Raw genomic sequence first — 24,295 nt, 5'->3', positions numbered from 1 at the left:
TTCATCATTTTCCATCAGGACAGAGTTTCCTTATGAACCAACCCTACCTTTATGCCAAAGGTAGTATCCAGTGTAGCTTTGAATCATACTATCCACTTACCTACCTTTTATCCAAATCCACAGAACAAAGGGGAAAGACTACTACATTCCTTGGACATTCACAGACAACTTCATTATTATTTGGACAGAACAAAGCCATTCAGGAAATTTGAGCAACTCTTTGTGTCCTATGCTACAGGTGCTCAAGGAAAGGCTATTTCCAAACAGACAATTTCAAAATGGATAGCCCACTGCATACGCTTTTATTACTCATTTCATAAAAAAAACTGTGCCTGCATACATCAGATCCCACTCCACCAGGGCCACAGCTACCTCTGCAGCTTTCCTCAGGGGGGGTCCCTACCAAGGACATTTTGGAAGCAGCTACTTGGAGTTCAGTGCACACTTTCTCCAAGCACTACCACCTTCCACTTTACTCTAAATCTAGAGCTGGCTTTGCCACAGCAGTCTTGCAGGGCATCCTTGCTCCTCCTAGTTCCACTTAGTGCCTACCACCCTTACTTAGCTTTGGGATTCTTCCCATCTGTAATAACTGCAGCTGTATGCACGATGAACATAGTACATTTTTGTACCTACCATAAATGTAGATTTTCGAGTGCTCATACAGCTGCAGTCCAGGTTACCCCCCCTCCGTCCCCTCTTAGGGCAGGCCTTATGACAAACACCTTTATCATACAACCTATTTGGGGTATTCTTTTATGGTGTATTTGCTTGCAACTACTGTTTTTTGATTTATCTATACTGCATGTTTGCATAACATTATGTTTTGCCTTCCTTCTGGGGGCACCTGACATCTGGGGCAAGAAAAACTGAAGAAAATGGCTTTGGCTGCCTCTTTTATACCCCTGCCACGCTGATGTCAGTGAAGAAGCGACGACAGCCGACGCCGGACCTAGACTTTGGAATTTGGCCGACCGAGGACCCGCCTGATGGCAGGATAACACATCTGTAATGACTGCAGCTGTATGAGCACTCGAACATCTACATTTATGGTAGGTACAAAACTGTACTTTCTGGCTCCTCCTTCCCAGAGAAAAGGAGTTAGTTCTGTTCTACTTTAACATTGCTGCTGAACGAAGGCCTGGAGGGGCATCCGATCTACACAAGGATTCAGTAGCATGTATCAAGCCAAGGTGTGCTTACACTATAACTGAGCATTATTGGTTTATGAAAGTGTACACAAATCGTAGGCTTAATTGAGCAGGCATTGCATCATATTATCTGCCCAACAGGGGCCTAGCATGCAAAACTCCCAATGGTTATCAAAGAGGATGCCACACTCGCATGACCATAACTTCTTTTCCTGTGACTCTTTGCTCCCTCTTTACACTTGTAATGGAAAAGCCCAAATCTGGGGGAGGAAAGCTTGCAAGCCAAACATCTGAGCTATTATGTGGTGGGTTGTATGCAAGATACAACCAATAGTCAAAGTACCAGTAGTGCCCAAAACAAAATAAGGGAAGAGGCTGAAGCCCAAAGACCTGTCTCTTTCATAGACTGGGATGGCACACTTCTGAGTGCTTGGACAGAGATGTGGAGTTTAACTCAACAAGTAACATTAGTAACAAACATTGAATGCTGACACAGTCCTGTGATATCCTTCTGTACCATTGACAAGGACAGGAGGAACATGAGAAACTTGATTTATTGGTGTATGGACACAAGTTAACTCAAGCCCAGGAAAGAATGCAGAACAGATTATACTTCAGAACTAGATCATTATAAAATAAAGTATTTTTTTTTTACCTTGCATATGTCTGGGGGTGAGATTCGTTGAATGTGACTGATAGAGTAAGCCAGTAGCTTCATAGATCGATTGTGTCTTTCGGCTTTTCCCGGTTAGGGGTCGTCACAGCGGAACTCCGGTCTGCTAATGATTGGTAGTGGATTTTTTACGTACCGGGTTACCAGCCCTGATGCACAACCTTCAACTAAGGCACACCCCATTCACGTATGCCTCCACACAGAAGACGCTCTAGCTGAGAATTGAACGGGACAATGTCTTGCTATGAGGCGACAACGCTACCGCAGCACCACCACTGCAGTACAGCTTCATAGATCGATGCTGATCTAAAAAAAGCCAAGTATCTTTAGTAAGAAGTAACAACATTTGTAAAACTACCAGCTTGTACAAGACTTCATGTAAAGTCTGAATTCTTTTTTTTCTAAACAGAGGTATTTCTTAAATCATACACAGCCTTTGCAGTAATAGTACGCATACCTCTCGACTGTCCAGATTTTTGCAGAATGTCCACATTTTCGCTTCTTATTTTTTACTTGTTTGTCATACAATTTATGGTTTTCTGACAAGTCATTGAGAACTGAAGTCAAAACATAATGACAGATACTCAAATTTCAGACTTCATATCCATCAGAAAAATGCATGATAACGCATAACGTGTCATTCTAGCAACTTTAGAAGTATATAAGAATACATCTGCATTTTTGGGCCTTTTTCACCCCATTATTTTTGACTTTGTCCAGACTTTTTGCAGCAAGAGGTTGAAAAGTGTAATAGTATGCATAATTTTGTGTTTTTTTTTTTTTTTTTGCTGAAGTCCATGTTGATTTTTATTTTTTCATGTTTAAAGTTCAGCTTGTTTTTTTTTTTTTGTTTTTTTCTGGAGAATTGTAGCTTAAGTACAGCTTTTTTATTTCTCTTCCCAGATTTTCTTTCATTATAAAATAACTCTTCAGGTGTAGTGGATGATTTGTGATTTAGCTTGAGTAATCTTTGTAGCTGATGAAAAAAGGTTCATTATAGTATTTAAACTGTAACAAAGGATACAACCTAGAGACAGGCACCAGAGAATGATTACTGACTACTTAAATATGAGTAGCAGATATTCTTCATGTTTCACTGTTGGAGTCATTACATTTGGGTAATCTGCTGGCAGGTTGCCCTCAGTCGGCCTGATTAACAAAGTCTTGGGTCCTGCGTCGGCTGCTGTCCCTTCTTCCATGATGTCAGCGGTATAAAACATGCAGCCGATGCCATTACATCAGTCTTTCTTGCTGCGCGGTGCCCGAAGCAGAGGCAGTTCGCAAGTGCTGGTCGGCCGACTCCTGAAATTTTCGTTTTCGAGTTTCAGATCCGGAGTCTTCAACTAAAAAGCTAAGTACCCCATTTGGGAAACTTTTTCTTGCTCCTTACCGATGTCAGTAAAAGTTAATAATTGCATTACTTGTGGGAAGCAAATACCTTATAAGGATTTTCATTTGTACTGTATTCCTTGCCTAGGCCCTGACCATAACATACCTTGCTGTCAATTTTGTGCTTTGTTTAATAAACGCACTGTCAAACATCGGTACATTTTTGCTTCTAAATATTTTGGTTCATGCTTTAATTATCCAGAAATGATGTCGGTTAGCAATCCAACTACTGGAATACCTAAAAAATGCAAAGAAAAAGACAGAGACTGGCTATTGAGGTCCAAAACTGCCGACGATGCTTCTCCTAAGCCAGTCGCCAGTTCACTGGTACTCAGTGAGCTTTCGCAGCCCCTGATACCCACTACTTCTGATTTGCAGGCCTCTACTGAGACCCATTCTGAGTCCGGTATGCCACGTGATGCTTCAATTAAGGAACCCGTGAATGTCTCTACCTTGGATGGGTCCGGAGCCGCTGTGCAGGCACCGGCTTCTGAGGGTGTTTTCAGGCCTACAGATTTATATATTAGACCAACGCCATCTTCAAAACTAAGGCCAAAATATCGACCTATACCTAAAAAAATTATGCCTGGGCCACATGTGCAGGCCCATATGCCTAAAAAACAAATGATCAAAATGGCTGTAGATTTAATTACTCTGATCAGGGGTAGCAGACCCCCCCCCCCCTTCTAAGAGGCCTAGGCAAGACGTTGACTATGAATCTTCAGAACAGGATTCTATTTCTTCTGACTCTTCTAATGAACAGGAATTGTCTATACCTACTTATGAGGATTCTGATGCAGAAGATTCCATTCCTTCTTCTTCTCCCCATGAGGATTTTTCTTTTGGGGAAACTTTACATACCTTAAGGGAACATTTCCACTGGGAAAGTCAGGATTTCTCTGATTCTAAAAAGAGACATAGGGATTTGTTTTCTTCTTCCTCAGCATAGGCCTTTGGCTATACCTCCTGTTCTAGACATTGCTGATGTATTTTCATAATCTAGTATGGCTCCTGATTCTCTGCCTCCGGCTCCTTAAGGCAGACAGATACTAGGTCCCTTACTCCCACAAATTCCTTTGCAAAAATCCTGTTGCAGATCCTGAAACCATTTCTCAGGGTCCCAAGGGCATTAAGGCTTCTACAGCTAAAAATCCTACCCCTTCTGATAGAGATTTCAATGTGCTGGATAGATGGGGTAAGAAGGTTTACACTTCTGCAACCTTGGCAATCAGGGCTTTAAACTGTCAATTTCATATGCTAAAATATCAACAGCATATTATGGGACTGCTCAAACAGAAAATTATGTTAATTTCTGACTGTGTGGAAAAAAAAAGATTTACAGGATTTATTGCATTCAGCTGAGCAAGTTGGAAAACATACTTTGCAATGTGGTTTTGATTCTTTGGAGGCCTCTTGCAGGGCTGCTGTCACTGGGTCTGTGCTAAGAAGGCGTGCTTGGCTCAAAGAGCAAAGTCTGCCTGATCATGTTAAAGCAAAATTGTTGGATGCTCCTTTATAACAGGACCATTTCTTTGGTAATAAGGCTGAAGAAGTTTTAAAAAAGATGGAAGATAAAGCTAAATCTATGCAAACTGTGAAAGATTTCTTACAAGTGCAACCTCCAAGATTTAGTAGGCACTGGCCTACTAAGAACTGGTCCTTTCCAGTTCCTTCCAGAGTCACTCAAGTCATTTCAAAGGCTCCAGGTTTCAGTCACAAGGGTCTTTCAGGACAAAACAATGGGGTGCTTCCTCCTCCAAATCTGGAAACGTTAAGACACCCCCCTATGGTAAGCAGTCTCAATGACTTCCCTTTATACTTACCAAGCACTTACCTTTTAGCCGCCCCTTTGGGGGAAAAGCTGGCTCTTCATGCAAGAAACTGGCAACTTCTAACCCAGGACAAATGGGTTTTAAATATAGTATCCCAGGGATACAGATTTCATTTCCACATATTGCCAATTCCAAACGGATGGCCAGTCCTGCCCCCAAATCAGTGGGCAGAGGTCCAGAAACAAGTACTTTCCCTCATGAGCATGGGGGCTATTCAGCCAGTACCAGAAAAGGAAAAGGGACAAGGTTTCTATTCAAGACTTTTCCTGGTACTCAGAAAAGACAAATTATGGCGTCTAATCCTGGACTTATCTACTCTAAACACCTTTCTGGACATTCCAAAATTCAAGATGCTGACTCTTCACCAGTTACTTCGTATGCTAGGCAAAGATGCCTGGTTGGCAACTCTAGATTTAAAAGAGGCTTACCTGCATATCCCAATCAGGGAATCTTGCAGAAGATACCTCTGCTTCAAAGCAGGCAACTTGCATTACCAGTTCTCTGCGCTGCCCTTTGGCTTATCTACTGCGCCCAGGGTCTTCACAAAATGCCTGGCTCCAGTAACTGCATTTTGCAGGCAAATAAATATTCAAATATATCCGTATCTGGACGATTGTCTAATTCAGGCAGAAAACAAGGACACTCTTCTAAACCAACTGGCATTTGTAAAAAGAGTTCTAACCCATCTAGGGTACACTATAAATGAAAAGAAATCACAACTGGGTACCCTCTCAAAAGATTACATTACTGGGTGCAAGCTTGAGTACAGCTGCCCAGATGGCTTTCCTTATGCCAGACAAACAAATTCATTTGGTGATTTACTTCAAACAGGTGGCCACAAAAACCCTGCTTTCTGCAAGGCAAATACTGCTAGTCTTGGGGTTCATGGCCTCCTGCATTCTTGTAATTCCATATGCAAGTCTGCTTATGAGGAAACTTCAGTGGTACTTAAAATGTTTATGGAGTCAACATTTTCACAGCTTGGAAACAATGATTTCTATCATACCATCTCTGCAACTAGAGTTCCTATGGTGGGCAGAGGCCTGCCACCAAAACAAGGGACTGCCATTCATACCACCCCCTGCCACCCAAACCCTAACTACAGATGCATCAGACTATGCTTGGTGGGCACATCTGGCAGGGAAGTGCATTCAGGGCGAATGGAGCCCAAATCAAATGCACCTTCATATCAATCAAAAAGAAATGCTAGCTGTACAGAATGCACTGACAGGCTTCAAGGACTACCTTCTTCCAAGACAATTAATGATAAAGACAGGCAACACCATGGTTACGTGGTACATAAACAAGCAGAGGGGTTCACACTCCTACCCCCTTTGCAGACTAGCCATGGCATTGTGGAACACTGCCTTGATCTATCAAGTACAACTACAAGCACAATTCCTGCCAGGAAAGCTGAATACTCTGGCAGACAAACTAAGCAGAAATCTCATGGACCCACATGAATGGAAACTGGAACCACGGATTTTCAACATGTTGACATGCAAACGTGGGAGCCCAGACATAGATCTTTTTGCCTCACCCCAGAATGATCAACTGGACAAATTTTGCACAAGAACTCATTACAAAAAAGCCTGGAAGTGGATGATGTATCCTTCAGCTGGAGAAATCTATCTATGTCTATGCCTCTCCTCTTCTGCCTCTGATCTCCAAAGTTTTACTATAAGTCAAACAGAACAAACCAAAAATGGTTTTGATTGCTCCAGACTGGCCTCACCAACACTGGTACCCACTCCTGCGCAATGTGTCACACCTTCCTCCGTGGCACCTGCCTCAGACACCTTACTTACTGTCTCAGTAGAACAATCAAATTCTGCACACTCATCTCCAAACTTTGAATCTTGCAGTGTGGCTAATCACCTAAATTCACCCTTAGCCTCCGTCAGCAAACCTGTGATGGATGTCATTTTGGAGGCAAGAAGGCCTAGTACTAGAAAATCTTATGCTGACAAATGGAAAAGATTCTGTGCATGGAATCAATCTCAAGGGATAAGCACAGCAGTGCCCAACATTCCTCAGATTTTGCAATACTTTACTGAGATGCTTCACAAGGGCCTGTCTTTCTCTTCCATAAAAATCCATGCCTCAGCCATTTAAACTGATTACAACACAGATCCTCCCCTCTTCTCTCATCCCCTGCTAAAGCAGTATCTCAGAGGGGCCAAAAACTTAAGACTGCCCAGGAGAGCTCCAACCCCTGCCTAGAACCTCAATCTCGTGTTGGAAAAACTCACTCTCCCTCCTTTCAAGCCAGCTGCTACTGCAGACTTAAAAATTCTCTCCTGGAAAACAGCTTTCCTTTTAGCAGTCACTTCAGCTAGAAGGATTTCAAAATTACAGGCTCTTATGGCAGTGGAGCCTTTCAGCATTTTCCATGCAGACAGGGTATCTCTCAGGACCAATCCATCCTTCATGCCTAAGGTGGTATCCACTGTGGCTCTTAATCAGACAATTCATTTGCCAACTTTCTTTCCCAATCCACAGAACAAGGGGGAGCGGATTCTGCATTCATTGGATGTACACAGACAACTTAGATTTTACTTAAGCAGAACAAAATCTCAAAGAAAATCTGAACAACTGCTGGTGGCATTTGCTGCAGGGGCAGAGGGAAAGACTATTTCAAAGCAAACCATTTCCAGATGGATAAGCCATTGTATTCATTTCTGCTATATGCACCATGGAAAGACTGTCCCCCAGGGGATCAGATCCCATTGCACCAGGGCTGCATCTACTTCGGCAGCCTTTCTCAGAGGTGTTCCTACTAGGGACATTCTAGAAGCTGCTACCTGGAGCTCAGTTCACACATTCACCAAACATTACCATTTACCACTTTTCTCTAAATCCAGAGCTGCCTTTGCCACTGCTGTCCTGCAGGGCCTTATAGCTAGTCCTAATGCTGTATAATTCCCTCCACCCAACCATTGGTTTGGGAATCTACCCAAATGTAATGACTGCAACAGTGAAACACGAAGAGCATAGTACAGTTGTGTACACTTACCATAAATGTAGATGTTAGAATGTATTCACTGTTACAGTCCTGGTTACCCTCCCTCCAGCCACCTATTTTTCTTTGGCTATTCCTTTACTTTCTTTCACTATGCTTAAAAGCCCTTTTTTGGTGTATTTGCTTTTGGGATTGGAGGTATATTTTTTGTGTTTCTAAATTTATTTGCTCCCCATTTGGGGGGGCACCTGACATCTGAGGCAAGAAAAACTGATGTAATGGCATTGGCTGCATGTTTTATACCCCCGATGACCTGACGTCATGGAAGAAGGGACAGCAACCGATGCAGGACCCAAGACTTTGTTAATCAGGCTGACTGAGGGCAACCTGCCAGCAGATTACCCAAATGTAATGACTGCAACAGTGAATACACTCGAACATCTACATTTATGGTAAGTGTACACAACTGTACTTTTTGAGTCCTGCCTTCTTAGTTAATGGGCAACAAAGCCTGAAGAGAATTTATGGCCAAAAATGTCATGCTTTTAGGGTACGTAGTGCAGTTGGTGAAGAAGAAACCTAAGCCAAAAACAAAGTCATGTCCTTATGACTAACCTTATTAGGCTGTTTTGGGGTGTAAAGCAAATTTAAAAATAATTATAGTTATTCATACAGTGTAGAACATCGAGAAGATTAAAGAATATTCTTCCAGTTTCTGATAGATGTCATTTATTGCCCTGCAGCTGCAACTTGATAATTTGAGCAAGGTTAAAGACTGCTTTTTGTTTGCTGTAGAATGTGAGAAAAATAAAGGGAATTTCTCTTGTTGGTTTCAGATTTGTTGTTTCATATATTAGCTTCAGATATTTCATAATATCATGTGGAAATCCATAACATATGGTTTCAAATAAAACGTGACGAGATGCATTTTATTTTTTTCTGAAACTTTTTCTTGATGTCCATGACCATTGGCTACTCTCAATTCAGCCAGTTTAAGTATAGCCCTAACTCCATGTTACCCTGTGGAAGCCTGGACAAAGAGTTCTGCCACAGTCTTCAGCCCTGCATGCCAGAATTGCTACAACACCTAGTCTTCACTAGAAGTGCTGGTATTGCAATGGGCTCTGGCACCTTCATCTTCCCAAGATATGCAGTCCAGAATGGACCTTTTAGTATAACCTTCCTTGGTCAGCTTCTCTAGTGCAGGGTTTACAGTTGGCCTGAAGTTATCTGGGTCACTTTTAGGGCTTTATTTGGCCTGTACCATGGAGCCTGGCAGACTGGATATGGTTTATTGTGGATGTACTGCCTTCTTGTTATAGTACCTAAGATACAATCATGCGTCTTCACCACAGAGATCTTGGTACAACTCCTGTAACTAATTCTACTAGATAATTTATGTAACAGTTTTAGATCTAGCCAAATTTTACTGTGCACAACTAATATACTGAGGCTGAATTGAGGACTTGCATCAAGAAGAAAAGGAATCATGGGAGGTCAGGATTTTCCTTCCATTTCAGCTGCTAACAGTGCAAACCAATAGCTAATAACATGTCTTTAGAATATATAAATATGTGGTACAGAATAGTCCAGTATAATTTTTTTTTCTACTGAAATGCTGTTGGAATGCACTTCAAGGATCTGTCACAGAATATAAGTGGAAAAGAAACCAGCAAGTCGTTCCCATTCTCTTTTATCTGTGTGTGTGTGTGTGTGTGTGTGTGTGTGTGTGTGTGTGTGTGTGTGTGTGTGTGTGTAAAATGATGATAGTTGTGACTGCAAACTGAAGGGCATAGCTGTTCAGAAGCTCACTCCTGTTCTTGTGGCAGTTTTTTCATAAGCCCCCCCCCAAACAAAATACACAAAACAAAACTTGGAGCAGAGTTCACCTGTTGAGTTAATAATGCTTTCCTTTCTTTTTATAGGCTTTCTCTGCATTCTTCTACACAGTGGATTTTCTCAAAATTGCAACAAAAAGGAAATTGCTGACTCCCAAAGACCTAGAGGAGGCAGTGAATGAAGTCTGCAACTCAACTTTCGCACAGGTACTTTTGTGCTTTGTCATTTCCATTTAGAGAAGCTCTTTGCATCTAATATAGGTTAGACTTTCATATCTGAGCCGATTGTTTAGGGTAAATTATTTCAAGAAAGTTTTTTTTTTTTTTTTTAACTGGCATCATTGTTTTTATGCCTGTATCACCAATATGTAGCTGTGAAAATGGGAAATAGTAAAATGTTAAACGTTTTTACAATTTTTTTTTCTTTACAACAGTCATTGCTTGTTACATAGAGAAAGGCCTTTTGTAATATAAACTGTATGTTTTTAGCTAGAAACAAGGTTAGTACGTCAACATATTCCCAGTTTGAAACAAATTTGTCAGAAAGTGTGTGTCCTCATTCAAAGGTTTACAACTGGAAAGTTCTTTAAATCTGACCTCTATCCACCTTCCTTTTGCTGCAAGTCCAAATAAGTAGTAAAATGAAAGCTACTAAGAGGTAAAATACTAGAATGTGCAACTTTTGGAATCCTAGATCCTAAAGCAGGAATGTATAGTTAATGCATTTGTCCAACTATTCAGTGCTTGCTTTACACTGTGTACCACTTAATTACTGAACATTTCTGTTTATATCTTTTATTGTCTTTATCAATGTCATTGCTGCTCAGTTTTTTTAAAATGTCACTGTGTACACTACTGTAGTAGTAATGCAGTCCTCTTACTTACTGAGAGTTTAAGTGAAGAGTTTTATTCTGTTTTCCAAGTGTAGCGAGGCCTACTAGATGTGAATTGTTCTTTTTCTGACAGATTTAATAACAACATGAGTATGTGTTGACTGCACCCTTGGGTGTACGATTGACTTCACCTTCTGGTGTATGATGATCTCAGAACTACAGCTACTTAATTGTTCGTTACTGCTTTACAAGTATTAGGGTGATGAATAGCTCATTAGTAGTAATAAAGTGAACTGTCTTGTTCTTCCCATCGCGGACAGCTTGTATTATATGCCACAGCCTGGCTAATATAAGGACAAGGCATCCAACTCTGATGCTGGAAACCAGGTCTGAGTACCAGGCATGCACTTACAGTGCTGGTTAAGGGAGCTAGAAACGGAGCAGCAATAGCTACTTTGTCTTTCAGAGGGGAGGGATGAAATGAGGTGACTAAGGGAGTTAGTGGTGTTTACTGTTTGCACACCTGGACGTAAGGCAGGGAGCAGCCATGAGATATTTTGAAAATAAAGTTTCACAATAAGAGCATTGAAGGTGCAGGATCTCATTTCTACCTGCAAAAGACAAACATCGTACACACCTCGGGGGGGGGGGGGGGTGTCTGTGCATATAAGGTAGGTCTTCAGAAGACTAAAAAAGTCTTATGTTTTTTTGATGGCAGCTGGGAGCTTACAACCCAAGAACTTATGGTCTATGGAATGAGAATTAGTGGTTTTACAAGGCAGCAGTGAAGCACCTGTTTGCTTGAAGTGAATAACATGTGAAGGTGGGTGATATCCCAAAAACTATGTGAACATGTGTTATAATATCATAGTCCTTGGATGGGTGTTCTTTAAGCAGTGTTTACTATACAGTATTGACATGGCTGTCTGTAAGTTGTATGAAGCGAATTTCATACATGAAAGTATTGTGACTGCAAATAAATGTAATACTTTCTACTCTACTGTTTTCAAAGAGTTGCATTTTTGGAGAATGGTGCTTGAACTTAGACTTTCTTTACAAGATGCCTCTTATTTAGAGAAGTAGTAATTTTGGATGGGATGTCATAGGGGGTCTACTTTCATTCCTCGAAAGTACACTTAGTCGAATCTCACATCTGCGAACCCACTTCTATGAAAGATCAAAACAATGAAACCCAGATCACTGACAATTATACGCTCAGTAAGTAACCACTTGGCCACCATGGTGAACTTTGCCCTTTCCTCCAATGTAGTGCAATTTCGAAGTTGGTATATTTAGTTGGGGGGGCAAAACCCCACTTAGGTGGACTGGAATGTGTTCCAGATAGCTGTGTTGTCCTAGTGACCCGGTCGTTACTTACCGTGCGCGTAATTGTTGGTGATCTGGGTTTTGTTATTTTGGTCTTTTGTAGAAGTGGGTTTGCTGATGTGAGATTCAGGTAAGTGTACTTTTGAAGAATGAAAGTTGACCCATCATAGCACTTAACCCGTCACACTTCTTGCAGTGGTGATCCCTCTATATTTATTTAGCAAAGGGTCCCATTTCCCACTCTTTCCTTTATATATTTGGTGATCTTTACATATGTTCACTTTTAGTAGTTTGTTTGACCACGAGTCTGTTTTTAGAATCTAAAGTTAAAAATCATAAGTAAATATTCTATAAAAAGTAAGGCGGAGATTGTTCAAACTTCATTTCTAAAACCAGTAAACTGAAATTGTACCACTCTCAAACCTGCATAAATCTTCATATAAAAAGCACTTCTAAAATGCTTCCAATGTCATGATTAATGTGACTCAGATTGCCTTATGCAGCATTAGTGGCCGATGGTAGATGCACAAATACTAGCTCCCCATGTTGCTAGCGTAGAGTTCCTAGCATGAATTCTGATATTTCTTACTCATTATCTTGAATATTTTACATTTCTGTACGTTGGCATTACCATTTCTATCTCTACCACCACGTGTGGAACTGCAGTTTCCCAAGTGATTTTCCATTCTTGTTTTTTTTCGTCACACAATGCTCTTTATTTATCTTTTGCGTATCACAGACACTGAGATATGTATGCAGCAGTAATTCCAAGCAGCAGACAACCTGTCTGCCCACCAAGCTTTGTGCTGGGAGAGGGTTTGGAGCTACAAATATGAGCAAAGGACATAGCATACATGCATACGTAACCAGGCAGTGGACTAATGAGTTATCTGTTATGCCAAGTTATTGTAGTAAACACCAAGCAGAAACTCTTCTGCTGTTTACACCATTTTTCACTTTGTCCCTTGGCTTTTTAAAATGTTTAGCTGTTTTTTTTTTTCTCTGTACTAACCACTATAGGGCTGTAGCTTGTTTTTTTAAACCATCTAGTCACTGTTTTTAATCTGCACTGCCCACTATAGTAGCCCATTCCATCTATTCACCACTCTGGCAGTGAAGTAATTCTTTGTCATATCCAAACTTGACACACTCTTAATTTAGAATTCAAGCTATACCATAAACCACAACTACCTCCTTCACAGTTTTCTCCTTCAATTCCTTCATATTAAACAAGGCTAGGTCATATCCCCCTTATGCATTCTATTCTGTAGGGTAAATAGTCCCAGCATTTCCAGTCTCTCTTCATACTACATTAGTTCTATTTTGTTTACCAACCTGGTGGCCTCCTTCTTTAGCATTATTATTTTTTTCTTTTTATAGAGTCATAGCTAAGCACTAGCCTAGCTGCCCTTGTGGTCCATTTCAAGCTGAGTTAATTTCCCTCAAAGGTGAGAATCAAATCCTGTACCTTGTATTTGTGAGGCAAACACCTTAACCATTACACCGACCCCAGACCTTTGTTTAATTGTCTTCTGTACGTGGACAGAGTATTCCAGTTGAGGTTTTACCACTGCATTGTACAGTGGGTAATTATTTATCTTACAACATAGCTTCCTTGCAGTGCAACCCAGCATGCTATTGGTCAATAATTTCCTCATATCTCACTTAAAATGTCCTTCTTCACGCTATAATGCTGTCTGCTCTCATTCCATACACTAAGCAGTTAATTCTGTTTTTATGCTTTGTAATATGTCAGAGTCTTATTATAGAGTACTGACCCCTGAGCACCTCAGTGCTTGTCTTAATTTCTCTCAGTAGTATCCTGCTCTCACTACAGCACTCTACCTTTGACGTCCTATTTTAGTTATCTGTTTTGGGCTGTACCTCTCTGAACATTGACCTCTCATACAAAGGAAAAGTTGTGACAGGTGATGTGGCAGGCTTTTCAGCATTTAATAGAAGAAAAAAAAGTTTAGCTATTCACTTTGGAAGTAAAGGATTGCGTGCCAGCTCATCTAAGTTTTGGAGTCTTAATGAAAGTCCCTCTGTTAAAGGACTGGTGACAGTCTCAGGGCTTTCTTTGTTACTATTTAGGTACTCTTTTTAGTTCCTTGCACTTTCACCAAAGATCTGACTCTAGTTTTTGCTCATTTCAGAGTTAAGACTATCCACATTTACCCATACTTGGATGACAGCTTTCTCTAGTGTCCATCAGTGGAAATTATACAGTATAATAATCAGTACCCTTTGTATTTATTTCTTCCTGCCTTTGGGGATGTACTCCCAAAATGGTAAGGTCCATTTTCTCCCTTTACACAAAGGAAAGATTTCTGGGAGCTTTTCTGGACTCCTAGACTTTAGACCCTTTATTTTTTGTCAAATGGCAGAGTACCTGCGATGCTGGGTACTATGGGGACTAGAGCCTTGTTCACTATGGACTTGTTGAGTGTGCCAGATGTGATGTCTGCTACAGTATGGATTGTCACATATGCCAGAGTCCACATAAAGAAATCTTTCAAAAATGTAGGATTTGAGGGTTAGTCTGTTTGGAACACAGGGCTACCCTAGATCATCAGTTGGAATAGCATGGGTTGTAATGTTTCATAAGGCTGCATGTCAATGTATTAATCCAGCCGTTCATCCACAACACTTTTTTCCCCATTTTTGCACATGTGGTCGGGGTGTCACTTCAACAGTGACAGTCATGTAGAGCCAAGGGTTATTTTGTTGGATGGCTAGTCCTGCTTAGGAGAGCCAAGGGTTTATACCACATAGTGGCTAGCCCTGCAACAGAGAGCCATGGTTTATACCTCCAGGTGGATATTAATCTCCTGATGTCAGTCATGTTTTAAAACTACATCTCCAACATGGGCTGTGTAGTGCATTTGGAAGACTACAGATGCAGGCACTATGGCCTCAATTTGACTGTAATGGCATATGGTACGTGGCACATAAACTGAAGATGGCACACCTAGCCCTTGACCACTAAGGATAACTGAGGTGATTAGGTTTACTGGTAAGGATGGATAAATCCTACCACACTGTTACATCATCAAACAGAGAGCATCTCATCATCAGCCCTTATGCAGGCAAGTTGCGCAGCTCTGGAAAATTGTCATAGAAAGTGGCTGATTCTTGAGACCCTTTATTCTCTTCAGAAGTCTAGATGAGCATACTGGTTAAGCACATTAGCAAATCCCAACAGTAAGTGGAAGTGAGACAGCAGAACTTTTCTGGATCTGACTGTGCACTATGGAAGTCTTAATAATAACATGGTAAACACCACACTAACTGAGGCCCTTTCCAAGCATCAGCATGCTGTGGGATAAAACTGAGACAGAGGCCTTGTGCATGGCTTCTCTCAGTTCAGCTGATAAAAAATCCATGAGAAAGGCAAGATGAAATACATTGGCAGTTTGGTAGCCCATATATCAACAGTTCCCCTTCTGAAATCACAGGCAGGAGAATAGCCCATTTTGAACCTTCTCCTTTACTTGTTTAACTCTTAAGGGGAATCCAGTACAGCACCCAAGCTCCTCATGCTGATGTCCTGGAGGATCTTCATATAGTACCAAATCAACTGTTGGCAACTCCGGTTAGTGACATTGTGAACAAAGCCAGAAGTCCAGTGACCAGAATTTCTTGTAAAAACACACTCAAGGTTTCCCGTTGTTCACTGGAAGCCCCATGAGCTGGCATCTGTCTGGAGAGTTGGAAACACAGTATTTCTGTATTATCATCATCATCCTCTTCATCGTTCTCATTCTCCTCATCTTCCTCATTATCATCCTTTTTCTCCATGGAGTATCTCTATTTAACTGTGTTTTCTTCTGGTATGCCAACCAGTCATTAAACCTGGGTGAAATTCTATCTTATAAATTTTGTCCACAGAAATCTACCTTTATTCATAAAGGTAATTTTCATTTCAGTGCATTGTTTGTAAAAGGTCTGTATCTTTGTTTCAGCTTTTATTAATGTTAATAGCTTTAGGGCTAAATTCTGATGATGTTCATCGTGTTACACTGCTGCAGTCATTACACTTGGGTTATCCTGCCGTCAAGCGGTTCCCTAGTCAGCCTGAGTTCCAAAGTTTTGGTCCGGCGTCAGTTGCTGTCGCCTCCTCCCTGACGTCAGTGCGACAGGGGTATATAAGATGCAGCCGATGCCATTTTCTTCAGTCTTTCATGCCACACGGTGCCCAAAGCAAAAGCAATTCGCAAGTGCTGGTCGGCCGTCTCCTGAGATTTTCATTCCGAATCCAGAACCAAAGTCTTCTACAAAGCTAAGTACCCCGTTGGGGAAACATTTTCTTGCCTCAGACCGATGTCAGTAAAAGTTAATAACTGTATTTCTTTTGGGAAGCAAATACCTCATAAGGATTTCCATTCTTATTGTATCCCATGCCTAGACCCAGACCACGACATCACTGGTTGTCGGTTTTGTGCTAGGTTTAACAAGCGCACTATTAAACATCGGTTTGATTTTGCCCACATTATTTTGGTAGAAAATTCAATTATACCATGTCATCGGAACTTCCGACGACCGGAATACTTAAAAAGCACAAAGACAAGGATAGCCATCCAAAGCCCAAAACTGACGACGAAGCCTCTTCTAGGCCAGTCGCCAGTTCTCCGGTTTTCAGTGAGGCGCCTTTGCAGCCCCTGACAACTGCTTCTGTAGAACCACAGGCCGCCTCTGAGTCCCACGTGGAGATGTCTGGGCCTTCGGATGCACAGGTTATTCAGCCTACCGAAACTAACCCTTCAGAGGGATCCAGAGTAGCTGAGCTGCCCGCAGCTTCAGAGGGTGTTTTCAGACCTACTCAGTTAAGCATTAAACCCTCTGCTAAGTCTAAACCAGCTTTAAAATCAAAGAAACAAATACAGCATTCTCCAGCACAGGCCTCCATGCCTAAGAAACAAATGCTCAAAATGGCCGAAGACCTAATCACTCTGATCAGGGGGTCCCATCCCCCTCCTGATAAAAGGCCTAGACAGGATGCAGACTATGACTCATCCGACCAGGTGTCCATCTCTTCAGATTCATCCTCAGACCTAGAATATTCTTTACCCCCTTATGAGGATTCTGATGCTGAGGAGTCAATTCCATCAGCCTCTCTGCCTGAGGACTACTCCTTTGGGGAAACCTTGCATACCACTCCTTTGGGGAAACCTTGCATACCATGAGGGAGCATTTCCATTGGGAAGGCCAGGATTACTCAGCATCCAAGAAAAGGCTCAGAGACTTCCTTTTATTACCTCAACACATACCCCTTGCTATTCCGCCAGTGTTAGATGTTGTGGATGATGTGTATACTGAATCCTGATTCCTTACCTCCAGCCCCAGTTAAACCTGACAGATACTACAGAGTCCCTGACTCACACAAATTTCTGTACAAAAGCCCTGTTGCTGACCCTGAAACTATTTCTCAGGGACCCAAAGGGGTTAAGGCCTCATCAGCCAAGATTTCAGTTCCCTCTGACAGAGATTCCAGAGCATTAGACATATGGGGAAAGAATATACGTCTGCAACTTTAGCAACGAGAGCCTTAAATTGCCAGTTTCACATGCTAAAATATCAGCAATTTTTACTGTCTCAGTTGAAATAAAAAATGCTTCCAGATTCAGATCCTCCTACTTTTAAAGAAATGCAGGATTTATTGCATGCAGCTGAACAGGTGGGAAAACATACTTTGCAATGTGGTTTTGATTCATTAGAGGCCTCCTGTAGAGCAGCAGTTTCAGGCTCTGTCATTAGAAGACATGCTTGGTTAAAAGAACATACTTTATCAGATCATGTTAAAGCAAAATTATTGGATGCACCTTTGCAGCAGGATGTGTTATTTGGAGTTAAGGCAGAAGAGGTATTAAAGAAAATGGAGGATAAGGCAAAATCTATGCAAACGGTGAAGGATTTCTTACAGGTTCAGCCTCCTAGATTTAGCAGAAATTGGCCAACTGAGAATTGATCCTTTCCAGTTACAGACAGACCTCAAAGGGGCAGATACAGACATCCAAGAGGTAGAGGTCAACCACAAGGTCCTTACAGGCCTTGACAATGGGTTTCATCAGGCCAGAAAGAAGGGGAAGACAGACCCCAACCATATAAAAAGCAGCCCCAATGACTTCCCACTACAGCTGCCAAACAACTCTCTCTTGGCAGCCCCCCTGGGAGGAAAACTGGCACTTTTCTATCACAATTGGCATATGATCACCAAAGACAAATGGGTTCTCAACATTGTATCTCAAGGTTACAGGTTCCACTTTCACACTCTGCCAAGGTTAAAAGGAATGCCAAATCTGCCACCAAATTAATGGGCAAAGGCTCAAAAACAAATTACAGCACTCATGGATATGAGAGCTATTCAAAAGGTACCACCACAGCAGCAAGGACAAGGATTTTACTCAAGACTCTTTCTGGTTCCCAGAAAGGACAAGGCTTGGTGGCCCATTCTGGATCTTTCTTCTCTAAACACTTAGGTATGTTCTGAAATTCAAAATGTTGACACTACAGCAGCTTCTCCCCATGCTGGGCAAGAAAGCTTGGCTCGTGACATTGGACCTCAAGGAGGCATACCTGCATGTCCCTATCAAACAAAACTGCAGAAGATACCTCAGATTCATAGCTGGTTCAATGCACTATCAATTCTCTGCACTGCCCTTTGGCTTATCTACTGCGCTCAGGGTCTTCACCAAGTGACTGGCACTAGTAATTGCATTTTGCAGACAGAAAGGAATTCAAATGTATCCGTACCTGGACGACTGCCTAATTCAAGCAGAGAGCAAGGACATTCTTCTAAAGCATCTGGCGTTTGTAAAAAAGTTATTAAGTTGCCAGGGGTACACAGTAAATGAAAAGAAATCATAACTAGTGCCCTCACAAGAGATAATATTCCTGGGTGCCAGCTTGAACACAACGGCCCAGATGGCTTATCTCCCGCCAGACAAGCAAGGACAACTGACTCAATACTTTCAGTCGATGGCAACAAAGACCCAACTCCCTGCAAGAAAAATTCTGCAGGCCTTGGGTTACATGGCATCTTGCATACTACTAATTCCATATGCCAGACTGCATATGAGAAAACTACAATGGTACCTAAAGAATGTATGGTCTCAACACTGTCAAAGTTTGGAAACAGTTATACCACTAATTCCTTGCCTTCAACAGGAGTTTCAATGGTGGGCTCAAGCTTGTCAGCTCAGCAAGGGACAACCTTTTACTCAACCCACAGCCAGGCAAACACTGACAACAGATGCATCGGATTACACCTGGGGAGCACACATGGCAGGCAACTGTATTCAGGGCAAGTGGCCCGCAGAACAAAGGCATCTTCACATTAATCAAAAAGAGATGCTAGCTGTACAAAATGCCCTTATAGCTTTCAAGGAATTGCTGCATCCAGGACAACTACTACTAAAGACAGACAACACTACAGTTATGTGGTACATAAACAAGCAAGGGGGCACTCACTCCTACCCCCTCTGCAGGCAAGCCATGACTTTGTGGAACACAGCTCTAAACTATCAAGTTCATCTGCAAGCACAATTCCTGCCAGGAGAGAAAAACACACTGGCAGACAACTTAAGCAGAAACATCATGGATCCCCACGAATGGGAATTGAATCCACAAATATTCAGAATGATAACACGGAAATGGTGGAGCCCGGACATAGATCTGTTTGCATCCCCAATGAACTGCCAGCTACAACAATTCTGCACAAGGAGTTACCATCCACAAGCATAGAAAGTGGATGCCCTCTCATTCAGCTGGAAAAACCTGCAAGTATACACTTTCCCACCACTACCTCTCCTGCCAAAGGTACTCATAAAAGCCAGGCAAGAAGAGCCAAAGATGACCCTGATTGCACCAGACTGGCCACGCCAGCACTGGTACCCAATCTTAAAGAACTTAGCACAAGGACCACCCTGGATTTTGCCTCAAATCCCACATCTGCTGACTCAGCACAACAATCAGATACTACACAGCCAGCTAAAGACCTTAAACCTAGCTGCATGGAAGATTGCTTAGTCAAGCGAGCAATGCCGCTCTCCAAAGCTGTTATGGATGTCATTCTGGAGGCCAGAAGGCCTAGTACCAGGAAAGCCTATTCGGATAAATGGAAGAGAATCTGTGCCTGGAACCAAGCTCACAGCCTTGACCCTCTTGTCCCAAACATTCCTCAGATACTACAGTACTTAACTGAGATGCTGGACAAAGGCCTCTCCTTCTCATCCATCAAGATCCACGCCTCTGCCATCTCTGCTCATTACAACATGGATCCACCAATTTTATCTAATCCTTTGCTAAGACAGTACCTCAGAGGGGCTAAAAACATAAGATCACTCCGTAGAGCACCTACTCCAACTTGGGACCTCAACTTTGTTTTGGAAAAATTAACTTTACCTCCTTTTGAGCCAGCTAACACAGCAAAATTAAAATATATCTCTTGGAAAACTGCTCTGCTCCTGGCAATAACATCAGCATGAAGAATTTCAGAATTACAGGCACTAATGGCAGTGGAACCTTTCCTCATTTTCCACCAGGGCAGGGTGTCTTTAAGAACTAACCCTACATTTATGCCAAAGGTGGTATCCGGCGTGGCTCTAAACCAAACTATTCATTTGCCAACTTTTTATCCAAAACCACTGAATAAAGGGGAGAGACTACTGCATTCCTTGGACATTCACAGGCAGTTACACTTCTACTTGGACAAAACCAAAGCTTTCAGGAAATCTGAGCAATTGTTGGTAGCATATGCTGCAGGAGCACAGGGAAAAGCCATTTCAAAACAGACTATTTCAAAATGGATAGGACATTGTATACGTTTCTGCTATACACACCATGGGAAACCTGTACCTAGCAGCATTAGATCTCACTCCACTAGGGCAACAGCCACTTCAACTGCCTACCTCAGAGGAGTACCTACCAAGGATATTTTGGAAGCAGCAACTTGGAGTTCTGTACATACCTTCACCAAGCATTACCATCTGCCTCTATACTCTGAATCCAGAGCTGGCTTTGCCACTGCAGTGCTGCAGGGCCTTATAGCCACCCTAATGCCTTATAGAACCAGCCACCCTAACTCAGCTTTGGGATTCTACCCAAGTGTAATGACTGCAGCAGTGTACCACGATGAACATAGTACAGTTTTGTACCTACCATAAATGTAGATGTTCGAGTGTATACACTGCTGCAGTCCAGGTTACCCTCCCTCCTTCCCCTCTTACTTGCTGGTACGTACCTATGTCTTATACCCTTTACTACCTATGGGGAGTATTTGCTGGTAACTGAAAGTTGTTGTTTGCTTTTCTTATGTATGTTTTATTAGCAATTTGAATTGCCTACCTATTTGGCGGCACCTGACATCTGGGACAAGAAAAACTGAAGAAAATGGCGTCGGCTGCGTCTTATATACTCCTGTCGCACTGACGTCAGGGAGGAGGTGACAGCAACCGACGCCGGACCAAGACTTTGGAACTCAGGCCGACTGGGGAACCACCTGATGGCAGGATAACCCAAGTGTAATGACTGCAGCAGTGTATACACTCTAACATCTACATTTATGGTAGGTACTAAACTGTACTTTCTTTGTAGTCAGTGTTGAAGTACCGATTCTTGTATCTTCCTGCCATGCAGAAGTCCATGACCGGACCAGTTCCCAGAGTTTTAGCAACATCCGTATCTGATGGATGTCCTAGGACTAATGTCTGGATGTCAGTGTATAACAGGAACATCCATCAGTATCCTCTTCAGTTCATTTTAGCCCTGCAGTCTGATATGCTGTTATTTTTATCTGATACTCAGTCCATCAGTTGGGTCACTTGTTCCAAAGTTTCCTGCAACTTGCTTTGAGGTAAGTACTTTGTTGGGGAAAATATCTTCTAATGTTTAAAGAGGTGAATAACTGCAGGAAGTGTGAGAAGCAAGTCCTGCATAAAGACTTCAATTCCTTTTGTCTGCTTTATTCGGGGCCGCAGCTTGAATTTTTAGTTGTCAGTATTGTGCTAGATTATAATATAAAACCCTTACGTATAGGGCTAAAGTCCTTGCAGTCCATTTGGAGTCCTCGGACCCAGTTTCTTCTGCTGCTGCTTATGCCTCAGGTTTGGCCATTTCCTTGCTTGAGAAAAGTAAAGACAAAATGAAGGAAAAGTGTTGACGGGGGAGCCTTCTTCATCAGTGATCAAGCTGACTGATGACTCGGTTAAGATGCCTTTGCAGCCCCCTCATCTGACTGCTAGGCCCAAGCCCTCTGGCACAACTCCTTGGGAAGCTTTGGCTATTGCTACTTCAGTGCCAATGTCAGTTGGATCCAAAGCCACTCTGCAGTCTTCGGCATCTGACATTCGAGTGTCAGTTACTAATGGAGATGTTTTTCTACTTCAGCTGTTGTAAATGAACAAACTTCAGAGAATCAAGCGGAGGATGCAGTCACCTGACCACATACCGAGGTCTTGCTTTCTAAATGGGCATCCAAACCAAGGAGATCAGTTAACTTGCCTCAGCCTACAACCCGGTCTTCAGCTGCTTCAGCTTAGGTTAAGACACAGGAAGGACTTCCTTAAAATAGCATAGGAATTCATGGCCTGTATGAAGTCCAGGTTAAGACACAGGAAGGAGGAATTCATGGCCTTTATGAAGTCCAGGGAACCCAGCCAGTCAGAGCTGCCTGCCTCTTAAGCTTCTCCCAGTACAAGGAAGTAGGATGTTTCTCTTCAAGTGGAATCTGACTTCTCAGTGTCCAAAGATGAGGAAGAGTTGTCTTATGCTGAACACCTCCCCCCCATCTTTCCCTGACTGATAGATCATTAATTGCTAGTGTATTTAAATGCAGAATTGTTTCAGTATTTCTGCCAAGGGCACAAGTTCTAAAATAAAGTATTTGGGATTTATCACATTTTCTGTTCCTTTTTATAATCTTTACATTCATTAAAGGGTTCCCTAACTGGAGTTTAACAAAATAAATATAAATACAGTCCCCAAAAATGCATGCTTTCTTTCAGTTACTGGTATCGGTTTGAATTTGTTTTTGTTTTTAAGTATGCATGTAAAAGTCATTAAAAGTCATCAAGGAATGGAAGTAAGAGGTATATAAACCAAAATAATGGAAAATATCTTGATGGTGATGATTGCACTATAAATTGAAGTGTTTTAGACTGCTAAAATTAGGAGAAAGTCTCTGTTTTATATAATATTGGATCTCAAAGTTGAGAGCTAATAACATGCGCATATTGCTCATATACAGCACTGCCTTTAACTTCGTATTTGTATAACAGATCTAAATGAATATTAAAACAAGTAGATATTTGTCATGTCTTGATTTTAAGGTGGAAGTGGACAAGTAAAGGGCATTTTAAGAGGAGGAGTATCTGATCAACCATTTTCAACAGAGGGATTAATCAGTTTTCAGAGTACTAAAACCATCATCTTGGATGCTACACCCTACTAAAAACATCAGACGTTCTTCGTGTTTCACTGTTGCAGTCATTACATTTGGGTTATCTGCCTGCAGGTAGCCCTCAGCCGGCCTGAATACCAGAGTCTTGGATTCCTGCATCGGATGCCGTCTCTTCTTCCATGACGTCAGGTCGTCAGGGGTATAAAACATGCAGCAGACGCCATTACATCAGTCTTTCTTGCCACTCTGTTCCCTGAAGCAGAAAGCTGTTCGCAAGTGCCAGTCGGCCGACCCCTGAAATTTTCATTTTTGAGTTTCAGAACCGATGTCTTCGGAAAAAGCTAAGTACCCTGTTGGGGATCCTTTTTCTTGCTCTTAACTGATGTCAGTAAAAGTTAACAATTGTCTTACCTGTGGAAAGCAAATACCTCATAAAGATTTTCATTCATACTGCTTAGGCCCAGACCACGACATCATTCATACTGCTTAGGCCCAGACCACGACATCCCTCGCTGTCGGTTTTGTGCCTTATTCAACCCCCAAACTATTCGTCTGTCTATTTTCGCAGCAAATTATTTTGGTACTCGGTTTAACTATCCAGAAATGGCTTTGGTAAGCCATCCGACTACCGATATTCCGAACAAACGTAAGGATAAAGACAGAGACAGACCACATAGGTCTAGAACTGCCGACGACACTTCCGTTAAGCTAGTCATCAGTTTGCCAGTACTCAGTGAGGCATTTTCACAGCCCCTGATACCTACTACTTCAGATTCGCAGGCCCCTACTGAAACCCATTCAGAGTCTGGTATGCCGCAAGATGCTTCTTCGACTATGGAACCTGTGGATGTCTCTACCTTAGATGGGTCCAGAGATGCTGTGCAGGCACAGAC

At 42.0% G+C, this 24,295-nt stretch overlaps 1 protein-coding gene across 1 annotated transcript in view; it reads left to right on the top strand.

Annotated features, from left to right (window-relative positions):
* ENTPD2 (ectonucleoside triphosphate diphosphohydrolase 2) overlaps positions 1-24,295 on the top strand; it is a 1,039,348-nt gene that overhangs the window by 964,869 nt on the left and 50,184 nt on the right. The window contains exon 7 of the mRNA XM_044058390.1: positions 9,933-10,052. Coding sequence (XP_043914325.1) covers positions 9,933-10,052 — 120 coding nt within the window. The remainder of the gene's footprint in view (positions 1-9,932; positions 10,053-24,295) is intronic.

This window comes from Protopterus annectens, chromosome 16.part0 (assembly GCF_019279795.1).
Source record: "Protopterus annectens isolate FY-2018-M chromosome 16.part0, PAN1.0, whole genome shotgun sequence".
NCBI lineage: Eukaryota > Metazoa > Chordata > Ceratodontiformes > Protopteridae > Protopterus > Protopterus annectens.
Note: the sequence above shows the minus strand (reverse complement) of the source record. Positions and strands in the feature narration are given on the sequence as shown.